This window comes from Nothobranchius furzeri, chromosome 4 (assembly GCF_043380555.1).
Source record: "Nothobranchius furzeri strain GRZ-AD chromosome 4, NfurGRZ-RIMD1, whole genome shotgun sequence".
NCBI lineage: Eukaryota > Metazoa > Chordata > Actinopteri > Cyprinodontiformes > Nothobranchiidae > Nothobranchius > Nothobranchius furzeri.
The window spans coordinates 80,113,438-80,128,880 of NC_091744.1; the positions used below are offsets into that span (position 1 = coordinate 80,113,438).

Sequence of the window (15,443 nt, forward strand, 5' to 3'; positions counted from 1 at the left end):
GCAATAAAAGTCAACAATGGGAATTAGTTTTATTTTAAGCTCTTGTGATTTTACTCTTTGTGTGGCAATGATGAAATAGTTTAAAGGAGGATATTTTGGCTGTTTTTACATCTAAGAAAATCAAGAACAGATCCACTTTCAAATCAAATCAGTTTATTTCTAAAGCGCCAAATCAGGACCAGAGTCGTCTCAAGGACCTTCACACAGTAAACATTCTAATACAGGTCAGGTCATTAAGCCAATCAGTAAGTTTCCTATATAAGGAAACCAGCAGGTTGCATCGAGTCACTGACTTGTGTCAGTCTTGACAGCAATCCTCATGCTAAGCAAGCATGCAGCAACAGTGGAGAGGAAAACTCCCTTTTAACAGGAAGAAACCTCTAGACAGAGGATCCTTGCTCAGTATAAGCAGCCATCCACCATGACACACTGGGGATGAAGACAGAGCATGCACGCGCGCACACACGCACACACACACACACACACAACATTTATACCAAATAGTGTTTTTATTACTACATTGTGATTTTTTTAGTAGATATTCTATTTCTCATGATTAACACGTGTAATGAAAAATAACAGATTGTGACATTATTTTACAAACATGGTTTAGCGACTTGTTGGATGCAGTCATTTAATTCAATTCAATAAGCTTCCACTGATGTTTACTGAGCGTCTAACTGCAGGTTACACACCAACAGGTGAGCATTCCGTCAACAGGGACAGAAAACAGAAACATGCACACAGGCGTAGGAAGAGCATCCCTAAAGGAAGAAACTGATGTGGGCGAATTCCAATGTTGCTCATCGAGGAGAAAACGTTGACATCTTCTAATTATCACACGTCTTGTTTTGTTACGTACAAATCTTACATTCTCGTGACGCAGACTGGCTCCTGGCTGCTATCTCTTAACCTTTCTAGTTTTACCTGCGGACACAGCTAAACTTTTTACATTTATGATTAATAAAGCACAGATCAACAATACACAAACATGTCACTTTCAATAAAATCAAACACCTTAATCAGACATGAATGAAAGATGAAATGAGAATAAATTTATTTTGTAAGAGAAAAACCAAAAGTAAGAGCTAAAAAGTTCACATTCAATCCTTTAAAGCTTTAAAAGCTTCTCTCCGTTAACGAGAGTGAGGAGAAGAGTTTCAGTTCATCGCAGAAGTTTTGAAACTGAAGTTTACACTTTAGAAAAATACATTTGGAAATGAAAAGAGAAGACCGAACTGTAGACTTATGTCATATATTGTCTATGTTTCTACATCTATGCTTCAAATGCAGCCTGATCGGTCGCGCATGCGTAGATTCCAGAAAGCGATTTGCACAACGGCGTAACAGTAAAGATGGCGGGAGCCTCCGACCCGCTGGAGGACGTGCTCTCAGACGAGGTGGACCAGAAGGCGGTCAGCGACCTCGTCGGGTCTCTGGAGTCGCAGTTGGGCGACAGAAAAACTCCCGCCGGTTCTTACACGGACGAGAACCGAGACGCAGCAGCGGCCGCTGCCGAACATTTCTCAGGGAAAGTCTTCGACCAAGTGGGGTCCGCGGAGCAGCCGCAACAAGGGCATCCGAACGCGGGGTCGACCCGGGAGCCCGTTCCTGGCCAAGCTCTCCCTCCATCCTCATCTCCGGGGCTCGCCGGTGCCGTTAACGCATTGGGAACCATCTTACCGGCGGCGGGCGTTCCGCTCAGACCTGGACCCGTAACTTTAAGCCCACAGCTCCCCGCCACCGCTAGCTTCCACCGGACTCCTGTTCTGGGTCCAAGCGCGGCTCCCAGCGTCGCGGAGACGATCCGTACCTCGTCCCCCGGATTACAGGGCTTGAACGGCAGCACCGGAGCTGGAAAGTTAGCGAGCTCACCCGGTGGGGTCAGCGCGGGGAGCGCCGCTGTCATCGGGTCCATAGTCACACAACCTGGTGTTCCTGCGCCCCAGTCCCCGGTGACTACAGCGGCTCAGAACGGGCTAGAGCCCAAAGCTGCACCCTGCCCGTCTGCCTCTCAGGTCCTGAACCACAGCAACCCTCTGATGCACACTAAGGGGCTGGTGGCCGGCCAGCCCCCCTCCGGGAGCTCTGTGATCCTGACCAGCACACCCCCTCCTGCTCCATCCCAGTCTCCCATCATTCAGGTCCAGACTGGGACCAGCACACCTCCAGCTGGAGTCAAGCCTGCTATCAACGGGGTGGTGCAGCCTGCTGTGGCTGTGGTGAGATCGCCCCTGGTCCCTGTGGAGGGAGCTGCCTCCATCCAGCAGCAGAGACCAGGACTGGTGGCCAGTGCGACCCGAGCAACCGCCCCCCAGCCCGGGCTGGCGGTCCGGCCTCAGCAGCAGGCCACCATCCAGCTGCCTCCAGGTGAGCAGACACCTTCTGTGGGGTCACCTGGGGTCAACCTGCAGGTCAAGCTGAGTATATGTTTCAGAACCAGATTGGAGCTAGTAGAAGTTTCACTGGTTGCTGTTCATTTTATTTTCCCATCTTATTTAACCTCTTTGCTGCTATGGTCTACTCACAACTGATCACTAAGCCTCACATCTTTTCACAGCTAGTTACTGTTTCACCCACTTTCTCTCTATATACATCCTTCTGTGCTTTTTATTGATTTTGAGGAACGCTTTGGATTTTTTGCCTAGATATGTTTAGGATGCACCATGGCGAGGTTTGTGGTTAACGTTCTTTCTTATTAACGCTGTTCTGTTTGTTGTAGGTAAGAGGACCCGCTCAAAAACCAGATGGAACATCTCAAACGTTTTAATCCTCTAAATAAATCTGGGGTAGCGCTGCATTTAACGAGCTGCCTCCCTCTCTGTCCACACACACACACACACAGTCTTACCCTGGTGCATCAGCCTTGGTTTCATTAGCATCCTCAGGTGACCTCTCCATCTTAAAGCGGGACCTGTGTTGGGATCCGTGGCACCCCAGACCTATTTCAGGGCTCTGTTTTGACCTTCATGAATGTGATGTCACTGGCGCTCGTCCTCTGCTTACTGCAGGTACGGTTCTATTCCGGACAGAGACGGGTCAGCTGTTAGTGCTCCCACAGCAGTTACTGGCTCAGGCCAAGATGCAGCAGGGCCAAACTGCTGTCACTCAAAGACCAGCTGCATCAATGGCCGCGCCCACCATCCGTGTCAGCACGGCGACCACGGTGAGTTGGTACAGTCACAACTGTCTGCAGAACCTTAGTCCAGCCGGATCTTTAAAGCTCTTTTTTTTTTTTTTTTTGCCCTCTCTGTCGTCTGCAGGCGCCTGGAACCCCTCCAACTGTCCGTCTGGCGTCCCCCCCCCCAACACGAATGGTTCAGTCTCCCTCCACCCCCCCGGTCCAGGTGGGTCTAAGTGTTGTTTTACTGACCTGTCCATCAGTTCTGGTTCTGTTCCCTGTTACCGTAGCCTTCCCTACCCTTAGGCTGTTGTTTGCACTAGCCTAGCTTTGCCTTCTGCATTTGTGACCTTTGACCTTTGTATGTGCCGCTGTAACGCTGCGTTTTAAAACGTGCTCTGTAAATAAACGATGGATGGGTGGAGCATCCAGACCTGGGGCCTCATTTATAAAGCCTGCTTACGCACACAACGGGGTCGGAAAACTGCGTGAGTAACTTTCCACGTAAACTTTGGGATTTATAGAAGAAAACGTAGCGGGAAAATGTGCGCAACTTTAAGTTTACTAAGGACCCTGGCTTACGCACATTTTGGACATGGAGAGCACCTGCAGTGCTGCTGCTGAGAAGGATGCGAGTATGAATCCCAGCAGCATTATCACTTGTAAGGATTCTACTAGTGATGCACCAATATGACATTTTTTGGGCTGATACCGATATTAAGATCACTGTTATGGGCTCGACACACGGGAGGCGACATCGCCTCTCCTCCATTCATTTTCAATGAGACATGCGCGACAAAGCGATAATCGCGGGTCTCCCTCCTACCAAGCGAAACGAGAAAAACGTGTGTGTGAAATTTTGCGCTCGTGCACGTGTCGTGCACGGACGACCCAGCGACGCCATCCCAGAAAGTTGAAACATTTTCAACTTTTCATCGCTGTCGCTCGAACGAGGACCAATCAACGGAGGTTTCATTCACTAACCAATGAGCGGACAGGATGCTCCGCACATCTCCGAGCAAACATGGAGAAGTTGATTATTATTATGTTTTATATAGTAAAATCAGAAGTAAGATTTCACATAACTCTAGCAGCACCTTGTGAAACATCATATCTACCACTTTTTAAACTCTGAACCGCTTAAATAACCTTAATTTCCTCCAACCTGACACAGCCAAGCAAAACAACGGAAGTTTCGATTTCGCCATGGAACAGGACGCGTAGACGGCTTTGCTGCTGCCGCGGGTTGCCTCCCGTGTGTCAGGTAATAAAAGCGATAGCGACAAATTTCGCTGATCGCGGTCGTTTGTCGCCTCCCGTGTGTCAGGTAATAAAAGCGATAGCGACAAATTTCGCTGATCGCGGTCGTTTGTCGCCTCCCGTGTGTCAGGTAATAAAAGCGATAGCGACAAATTTCGCTGATCGCGGTCGTTTGTCGCCTCCCGTGTGTCGAGCCCATTATGGCCGATAACCGATATTTGCCGATACCGATATACTGACATTGATGCTTCTAAAATCAGCAGATTTTATATAGAATGAAACTTATTAAAGCTGAATTTACATCATTATGTATGCACACACACACACGCACACACACACACACACACACACACACACACACACACACATGCACACACTTAACGCTTCTGAGATGATTTCATTCACTGTCACATGACTAAACAAATACACATAACACCCCCCCCCCCCCCCCCCCGAAACAGGCAAACAAATGGAGACGAGATGGAAAAAATATCAGTTGTTAATATCGGCCCAGTTTTATTTATCGAACCGACACTGATGTGTAAAAAATGACTAACATGGGCCGATACCGATATTGATGCCGATATATTGTCCTTCCCTAGATTCTACGCAATGTTTTATAAATGAGACCGCTGCTCTGAAGGGTCGCCTGTAGAATTTAGAATGTTCTTTTTTCCGAAGCTTTGGACCAGCTCCTCCCAGATGTCCACGGTCCTGGATCAGGATGTTCAGGGCCAGAAAGTTCTGGGTCACTCAGCTGATCCAGTTTCTGATTCTGATGGACAGATGCTGATGATGGTGTTTGTTGTTTTGGAAGGCGCTGACGGTTCCCTCAACCACTGGAACCATGTCTGTGAAGATGGGGACTCCTCAGAAGACGTCCACAGTGATAACAGCGGGGGGGTCACCTGTCACAAAGCCCACCCCCTTGGCCAACACTGCCGCACCCCCTCCTGCAGCCACGCCCATCACCAGAGTCACTGTGGTGTCGCAGGTCAACTTCTGTTGGTTCTGACAGGTTTTGATGGCCTCTGCTGAGTTTTCACACAGATCTTTGTGTCTGACAGGAAATGCAGGAAAACGTGAAAAAGTGTAAGAACTTCCTGGCCACGCTCATCAAGCTGACACCCCAAAATTCCACCTCCCCGGAAACATCCAAGAATGTGAAGGCCCTGGTCCAGGACCTGCTTGTAAGGAGCTCTCCAGCTGCACGTGTCCTGATCCCGTCTTTAGTCCTCGTGTCCTCCAGATCTCAGCTGTTGGTTTGTTGTTGTGTTCAGGATGCAAAGATTGAGCCTGAGGAGTTCACGTCTCGGCTGCAGGCTGAGCTGAAGTCCTCCCCACAGCCCTGCCTCGTCCCCTTCTTGAAGGTATGGTTACACGTCCTCCTCTCCTCCTCACATCTGCTGCTGAGCTGATGTTGACCTTTTCATCCTTTCCCTAGAAAAGCCTCCCTGCGCTGCGCCAGACTCTGCTCAACAGCCAACAGTCTTCGGCCACCGCTCCTCCCATCACCTCAGCTACCCCTGCAGCCACCACCACCACCACCATCATCAGGCCACAGCTGCCTGGCAGCGCCGTCCGCCTGGCTCCGCCCATCACAAACGCAGCAGCTGTGGTAGGATCAGCAGCATTACCTGCTGCACACATACAAGCAGTTAGGGTGGACCCCTGACAGATCAGAGAAGAGTCACGGTTCAGAACATGATGATGATGATGATGATGGTGATGGTGTCTTCTCTCCAGGTTGCTGGCAGACCAGGAGTCCAACCGATTCAGACTCACTCGCCTGTCGTCATCAGTCAGCCGTTCAGACATCAAGGTGAGCCTGGATGGACCGACCAGAACACACCTGCTTGAGTTTGTGCTTCTGAAATATTCTCAGGCAACAGAACAAAAAACATTTACTTTCCTATTTCCTCTCGTGCATTTCACTAGTATCACTGTCCTCTCAATGCGAGAATTAGAGTTCTGATTGGCTGTCACACTTTGACTGGACAACAAAAACAACTGTGATGTCATCATGTTGAGATTTAAACACACGTGCTTCAAACGACTGTTGCTTAGATACGTACGCTCAGATCAGTGTGACTGTGGTGGCACTGGTCTGGTGTGTGTGCACGTGTGTATTACACATGTCCACATTGTGTATCCATACATTCAGGTGTGCTTTCTCCTGCAGCTTCACTCCTACGAGGACCAGCCGCTATAGCTGGCAAGAGTTCTGCCCACCTGGCTGCTCAGGCCAATCAGAAAAAACTCAACGACCCTGGGGGCGGGACCTTTAGGTGAGTCTGACAAGATCTGAGAAGTACGGGTTCACGTGCTTTTCTCTGTCAGAACCAGAGAAGTGCTGATGGATCTTTAGCTTAACCCTTATTACCTTTTAATTTTCTAACGTTTGTGGTGTTTGAGCACAAAAAAATGCACATACAAAACTTCCTATAGAAATATTGTGTAGTATTTCATAACTCCCAATTTTGTTACATGAATTTCATCCTTGGCTTTAGCGCTAACAAAATATAATAAAATATTTGTGCGTTCCTGAGATTTAACCCATTTATTTCCCCCTTTAATGGCAGGTGCATGATCATAACCAGAAATGTAAACAAATGAAAAAACACACATTTTTTGTGTGTTATGTCGAGATGATTTGTTTTGGTTGGCGAATTTTCAACACATTGGAGTGTCATAAATGTTCATGAAAAATATTTTCATTGAATTTTTTTATTTGAAGACCGCGTTAGTTATTTCCCCGGTATACATAATAAAAATGTGCAGTCTAGTGGAAAACATAAAAAACTCAAAATTGAGTCTATAATATCATAGAATATTCATAACATACTTCATACCGTGTACATTATAACATACGTAATAGATTCATTTCTGTAATATACTTACACATCTATATTATTGCTAATATATATTGTAATACATCTATATCACGGCTAAAGCACTTCTGGATGGATGCAAACTGCTTTTCGTTGCCCTGTACCTGTACATGTGCAATGACAATAAAGTTGAATTCTATTCTATAACTGCCCTGAGAACCCAGACAGAATAAAAAAAAAAAAAATATATATATATATATATATATATATATATATATATGCGCGCGCTAATGTTTAGGCTTAATAGAAAAATGTTTTACATGGGAGTCAATGGCGCACAAAAATGCACTACGGGCGGTAACGCTATAAAATAATTTCAGTGTTAATTTCAGTAGGGGAATTTTTAAAATGATTTTTTTATTTCCCCCAAAAATACCCATTCTCCCCCAAAAAAGATACACTGCAGTAGCATAGCCAAAATTAACCACAAAAATCCACCTGTCTGCACAAAAAAATGCACTTAGGACATATAAGGGTGAATGAGTCTGATCCATCAGCTGAGGAGGTTCTGCTGAGGTCCTGGGCTTCCTCTGACCGCACTGACATGGAACACCTGCTGAGTCCACACGGTTTGGTCAGCTGATTCCTCACAGGAAATGTTCAGATTGAGATAACTACAGGTAACCCCTTAAACTGACCCTGTATACAGCCGAGTGGGCACCAGGTGAGTTCCACAAGTTACCATGGTAACGTAACGCCCATCTCACTTACCGCAGACCAGCTCAGCACTTTCTGGTTGGGACTCAACACAAGCTGCTTCAGGTAGCAGGAATCCAGCTGGTCACAGGTCTGCTCATGTCTGAGGTTTCCTTCATTTACAGAGATGATGATGACATCAACGACGTGGCGTCCATGGCTGGCGTTAACCTGAATGAGGAGAATGCTCGTATCTTAGCAACCAGCTCCGAGCTTGTCGGAACCAAGATACAATCCTGTAAAGATGAATACTTCCTGCCCCCAGTCCTCCTGCACCGCCGCATTCTGGACACGGGTCAGTCTGTCCCTCGGGTTGTTCTGATGTCACCGTTTACCTTTAGTCTCATCCTGAGACTGTTTCTATCTTTTATTAGCAAAAAAACTGTGTTTAGTGTACGAATACCGCAGTACCATGTAACCAGTACTGCGGTACTAATACGCAGTACCGTGTAACCAGTACTGCGGTACTAATACCACAGTACCATGTAACCAGTACTGCGGTACTAATACGCAGTACCGTGTAATCATTACCGCAGTACTAATACCACAGTACTGTGTAACCAGTACCGTGTAACCATTACTGCGGTACTAATACCACAGTAACGTGTAACCATTACTGCGGTACTAATACCACAGTACCATGTAACCAGTACTGCGGTACTAATACGCAGTACCGTGTAACCATTACCGCAGTACTAATACCATAGTACTGTGTAACCAGTACCGTGTAACCATTACTGCGGTACTAATACCACAGTACCGTGTAACCATTACTGCAGTACTAATACCACAGTACCATGTAACCAGTACTGCGGTACAAATACGCAGTACCGTGTAACCATTACCGCAGTACTAATACCACAGTACTGTGTAACCAGCACCGTGTAACCATTACCACGGTACTAACACCAAAGTACCGTGTAAACAGTACCGCGGTACTAGTACCACAGTACCGTGTAACCAGTACCGTGTGACTAGTACCGCAGTACTAATACGCAGTACCGTGGTACTAATACACAGTACCGTGTAACCAGTACCGCGGTACTAATACGCAGTACCGTGTAACCAGTACCGTGGTACTAATACGCAGTACCATGTAACCAGTACCGCGGTACTAATATGCAGTACCGTGGTACTAACACCACAATACCGTGTAACCAGTACCGCTGTACTAGTACCACAGTACCGTATAACCAGTACCGCAGTACTAATACCGCAGTACCGTATACCCAGTACCGCAGTACTAATACCGCAGTACCGTATAACCAGTACCGTGGTACTAATACGCAGTACCGTGTAACCAGTACCACTGTACTAGTACCACAGTACCGTATAACCAGTACCGCAGTACTAATACGCAGTACCGTGTAACCAGTACCGCAGTACTAATACCGCAGTACCGTATACCCAGTACCGCGGTACTAATACCGCAGTACCGTGTAACCAGTACCGCAGTACTAAGACCACGTTAGCACATTTTTTAGTAAAGTTTTGCTAATACCAGCTGTTAAGCAGGTGCTTCAGGACAACACAGTACTCAAGTACTCAGTTGGATAGAATACTCAGTTACTAATTTATCCTAAAGTTACAGCTTTCATCTTCAGAACCATGAATGGGTCCAGGTCTGAGTGGCCCTCATGAAGACATCCAATCACTCACATCCATCTGAGTCTTTGTAGTACCGGAGATCCTGGTTCTGATTCTGTTGGTTTCTCGTCTTCAGCTAAGAGGCTCGGGGTCACTGAGGTTCCGCTGGATGTGGTGAACCTGGTCTCGCACGCCGCTGAGTCCAGACTGCGCTCGCTGCTAGAAAAGGTTTCCATCATCGCCCAGCACCGCTCAGACGGAGGAAAGGTATGGACCAGACACACAGAGCGGAAGAAACGTGGATCAGATTAGAGGCCGACCGATACTGGTCTTTCTATTGCCGACACCGAAATTAGCCCGGACATCCGATTTAAATGTAACGGGTACATCTTTGATTACTGGTAATGTTGGCCCTGTATCCCTGTCCACCTTTTCTGTTCTAAATTGGCGCGAGGGCAACACAGTGCGCATGTCATTGCAACTCTGTCCCCAGAAGTAATTATAAAACCTCAAAACTTTATTGTCCTCGCATAGACATAGACCAGGGGTCGGCAACCTGTTCCCATCAAAGAGCCATTATTACCCGTTTCCCGCAGTAAACAAAACACTGGGAGTCAAAGTTATCTTTCATAAGGCGATAATCAATAAAATGATGTATATAAAGTGGATCCAGAAGTTGTAGCCCGTCTCTGCCGACAATATTTTGATATTTTTCACCCTGTTGGTGGTTTTACTGAGCAGGTGCCACTTTTGTCCTACGTTTCTTTTTAAAACATGTTTAGACTGTTCAGAATACAAATCCAGGCTCTGTCACGTTTGATTGTTGTAATTAAACTTTGTAGGTGGGGAAGGTCAGAAAAGGATCCGATCATTTTGTTTTTCCCTCATTTACAGTGACGGAGATAACGGCGCAGTGCGCCTGGCTCCGGTGGTAATCAAGTTTAATTATATCTCTTTGCAACAATTTTCACAAGAAAACAGAACAGTTAAAAGCAGGGCTTGTGTTGTGTTGACCGGATAGTTCCCGTATTTAACTGTTTATTTTGACGGAGAAAGAATGCAGACGAACTGACACTTTATTCGTTTCGCACATCGCAGATGTAGCTAAATCACTCAAGAAATGATTCCCATCTGAACATCTGAGCTGGACACTGAGCTCAGCACAGCTCGCTGTCAGCGCGTACGTATGGCGCACAGTGAGCTGAAGATGTGGAGAGGGGCTTGCAGGGCGTCGCAGAACCAGAGCGCATGCAGGAAGATTCCTCCGACTGAAGCGAGACTTGTCACTTAGAAAATGTTCCCTGATTATGAAACTTTGGCTGAATAGCGCTTGTTCCTGTCTCCAATGTGGCGACACATCCATGAGCCGTCTGAGGAGAATCCCAGAATCTCACATCCTCGTCAGCTCAGGAAGCGCCGATATGATTACGCACAAGCGTGACGCGTCAACCCGGTCTCACAGTAAGACCAGGTTGCAACTGTTCAGGTTTACGCAGACAATCTTTACATTTAGAATTGGCATACAGATGTAAAATTAATGCAGTAAAATATAAAGCATTTTATTTAAATATCCATTCATTATTTTACAAGCACAGAGAGCCGCATCAGATGGATGGATGAGCCACATGCAGCTCCAGAGCCGCGGATTGCCAACCCCCGACATAAACACAGGGAGAGAATCTCATTATGTCACGTTGCTGCATCGATGCGGAATCATGCACGGCTGAATCGCGATGCATCTTAGAATCGATCATTTTTCCCACCTCTACTCTAAACCCAGTAAAGGTTTCATCTGGAAGCATATTTTTCACAGTGTTGGAGAGAAGCATGGGTCTGGGAACTCTACCATCCAAATAACCCCGCCTCCTGAGAATTCTAACCGAGCCAATCAGCGCTGAGCAGCGTACGTCACACACCGTGACGCTCATTTTCTCATAAACATGGCATCTGAAGTGGCACTGGCTGCAGCTCTTCCCTCTGTTGTAAATGACTTGAACGTGTCTTTAAAACCAAACCAGGAAGCGCTAAAAGCTTTTCTTCTAAAGAAAGATGTTAACGCCGTCGCCAGACTCCATCTTTGACTACAGCTAAAAAACTACAGTGTCGCGCGGTTCAGTCAGCATTTCTAACTTTTTTTCTGATTGGTTATTTTTGAGCTGGCCAGTCCCGCCCCCCCATGTGCCTCTCTGCCTGTGAGGAACCAGACTCGTTCTCTGTGTGGAGGACCAGTCTGGCAGGCCAGGCTAACAGGAGAGAACTGGCCCTGTTAGAATCCAGAGCTGCATTGGTTTTCTCCCAGTTTAACCAGTAAAAGTCCTCGTTTCCCGGCAGGATGAGGAGCGGTACGAGCAGACGTCAGACGTGCGTTCCCAGCTGAGGTTCTTCGAGCAACTGGAGCGGATGGAAAAACAGAGGAAAGACGAGCAGGAGAGGGAGATTCTGCTGAAGGCTGCTAAGGTACCACACAGCCATCTGTCCCTCTAGCCTCTGTTGCCATAGTGACCAGATTTTAGGAGCTCTCCCAGGACACATGGTGGTCCTGGTACTGCTGATCATCTTTAAACTGGACCAGTACCACCTCAGAGGACCTGTCCTGAGAGCTGAAACCAATGATGGACATGTCACCTATAGGTTACATAAGAATAGTGGTTGGTTCTGATCACAAAAAGATGGAGCTGAGAGCAAGGCTCTGAGGATGCGAGTCAGCCATTACTCCCCCAGCTACGAGCTAACTGAGCTAACCAAAGCAAAGGGAGCTTGGTGAGCGCTTTTAGCCAGAAAACTGGTTAAGCTAAAGCGAAGCACCCATCAACTCACCGAGTTCAGGAGTTCCTGCGGTCTCCCTCAGAAAGCTCCACAGGTAGCCAGGACGGCTACAGCCTTGCATGGGAGCCATGCGTTCACGTTACATTAGCTTCTATTAGCTCACGTAGCTCAAATTTCCACCAAGTTATATTTCAACCCATTTTTGACCGAGCAGTGTTATGTTAAATGCCCAGCCTTCTACTGCATTCAACCAGCAACTGAAGGTGCAAAAACAGAATTTATTTACCGATTAAAAGTGGAGCAGAGACTTCTTGGATGGTTTGTTAGTGCCAACACCACAGCTAGCCCTCCTGTTACGAGCATGAACACACAGAGGACACAACTGAAGGTCAAGTTCAGAGAATCAAAATGGCCCGATTAGGGATGTTCTGATTGATCGGCCACTTATCAAAGTTGTCTGATCTCTGTGGAAAAACACTTGATTGGCAAGTTCCACCAGACCCTGTGTGTTCCATTATTCCCACATCATGTAGTCTGTAGCGTTGATTATAACTACATAGAAAACTGATGTCCATCCATGTGATCAGTATGGGAGCATCCCTCTCTTAGCGTGAGGTCGAGGCTGAGGCCTGCTCTGGAGCTAGCTGCTAGCTATAGCTCTGAAGCTCATGCTACCCGTCAATCAAATGTAATTTATAATTTCAAGCATTTAATTACATGTAAAGAATTCACCCCCTCAGAGTTGTTCTGGCTTTAAACATGTCTTTTGCATGGGAGTCGATGGAAACGAGCTCCTTTCTGGAGCCAGCCCCTAGTGGATGAGAGGGGAACTGCAGTTGACCTCCCTTTGGCTGAAACCGTTGTTCCTCTTCCAGAGCCGGGCCCGACAGGAAGATCCGGAGCAGGTTCGGCTCAAACAGAAGGCTAAAGAGGTACTGGTGCACACTCGCACACACGCACGCACGCACGCACGCACGCACGCACACACACACACACACACACACACACACACACACACACACACACACACACACACGTATCCTCACCTGTCTCTGGTCTCCAGATGCAGCAGCAGGAACTGGCTCAGATGAGACAGAGGGACGCGAACCTTACTGCGCTCGCCGCCATTGGACCTCGAAAGAAACGCAAGATGGATTCGGGAGATGCCGTCACAGGTGGAGGGGAGGTACGAAACTCTGGTGTAGCTCCGCCCCAGAGTCGGATACCCACTGAGGTCCGGATCAGGTTCTGTCTCCTGATCACATCCAGGAAGTGACAGGTGACTTCCTGGATGTGATTTCTGGTTACCAGAATACAGATCCTCGGAACCATTTCCTGTTTGCGAGGTCACAACCTGGTGGTTCTTGAACAGTTGGTCCTGAACCACCAGGTTCTGGATTCTGACCCATTGTTATAAAGCTGTGATCAGAAACTTCATTCAGAACCGCTGGTGTAAAGGACCTGGTAGAACCAGTCCAGAGTCATCAGCAGATCTGGGTTCTGATCAGTCTGTCCTCCCTCAGGTGGCTTCTGGTTCTGGTTCCTGTGTGACCCAGTCCCCCCGTCAGCAGCTCCGTCAGCGGATCACCAGAGTGAACCTCAGGGATTTCATCTTCTGTCTGGAGCAGGACCGCAGCTCGGCTCGGTCTCTGACGCTCTACAAGGCCCTGCTGAAGTGACCCGGTTCTGCTGTTCCAGCGCCTCTGGTCCAGTTTCAGACTGAACACACCCTAGTCCAACTAGAACCACACACGTTTGGACTTTGGAGTCAAGATCCTGAACCAGGACCTTTATCGAAACAGAACCAGAAACGTTTTCAACCCTTGTTCAAACCCATTTGGATCAGAACCAATGACTGATGATCCGTTTTCTCTCCACACTCAGGGACGGTTCTTTTGGTTCTGATACACCAGAATGCTCCACATCTGGACCTACAACAGGGTACAGGTGAGGTGGACCTTTGACTGGCTGCTACATCCCCCCCACCGCCCAATAGCGCTGTACCTGAACAGGTGCCTTCTGAGTGGCCCCGCCCCTCATCAGAATGCCAGCTTGCATCTTTAGAGGTTCTGGTTCTGATCAACTCATCACACACAGGAGAGAGAGGCTGTGTCAGTCGTGTGTGTGTGTAAACCTCAAAGTTCCACTTCCTGCTGGGAGTCCAACAGCCAATCAGCATCATTTGATCAATCAGCTGACAGAAGGAGCAGAACCGTGTCAGCAGAACTAAGCAGACAAGAACATAGTGGATCAGAATCATTTCTGCATCTAATGACCCACAAATGTTCTGACCCGAACGGTTCAGATCTGACCTACAGTGATGACATCATCAGGGTCACATGACTCATTGACACAGACACTCCCTCAGGTTGGATGTCCTCCTCTTTATCATGGTTGTCATTGGACTGGACCTCAGATGAAGTGGTACTGTCTGGTTCTGATCCAGTCAGAAGGTTTTTAAGGCTTTAACATGTTTGGGTTTAGCTCCAGATGTTTTACACCTGTTTGTACCTTTGCTACAAAATCTAATAAAGTAATGAAGAAGCTTCATAACTCATCACTAAACACACGCCAACAGAACCGGGTCTGGGTGCAGGTCCAGACCTGCTCTGAGACCTGTTTGAGTCGTGACCCAGAACGCTTAAATGGGCAGAGCGGGAGGCTTTGATGCTACTGGAGCAGGAGAGCCAGGTGAGATGTCCAAATGATACCATATTTGGTTCTGAACCCAGCCCATCAGAAGCACCTTCCGAGCATTTAGACCTAAAGTTCTTGTGTTGGACCACAGGGCGTTTCCGTGGTTCAGAACCAGTGTGAGAAGCCTAGCTGCACTCTGATTGGCTGATGGTGTGAATCAAGCATTCTCCTACAGCTAGGAGAAATACTGGAGGTGTGACAGATGACATCAGCAGGTAGAAAATCCCAAACGCATCAGATCAGCTGTTACAGAGACCAGATCGTTCAGAACCGACTTCATTAAAGCTGATGAGATGAAAGGATGATGCCAGATAAATGGATGGATGGATGATGGTCAGATAAATGGATGGATGAACAGATAGGATGGATGATGACAGATAACTGGATAAACAAATGGATGGATGGATGGAAGAATTTGTCACAAG

At 47.4% G+C, this 15,443-nt stretch overlaps 1 protein-coding gene across 1 annotated transcript; it reads left to right on the top strand.

Moving 5' to 3' along the window:
- Positions 1–550: 550 nt before the first annotated feature.
- On the top strand, positions 551–14,867 carry LOC107389110 (transcription initiation factor TFIID subunit 4). The gene is made up of 15 exons (XM_015965059.3): positions 551–2,370; positions 3,012–3,166; positions 3,264–3,347; positions 5,199–5,375; positions 5,449–5,571; positions 5,662–5,751; positions 5,826–5,999; positions 6,128–6,203; positions 6,564–6,669; positions 8,094–8,263; positions 9,692–9,822; positions 11,887–12,012; positions 13,197–13,253; positions 13,385–13,507; positions 13,845–14,867. Exons 1-15 carry the CDS (start codon positions 1,356–1,358, stop codon positions 13,998–14,000), a joined length of 2,763 nt encoding a protein of 920 aa, XP_015820545.3. The 5' UTR covers positions 551–1,355; the 3' UTR covers positions 14,001–14,867.
- The last annotated feature ends 576 nt before the right edge of the window (positions 14,868–15,443 follow it).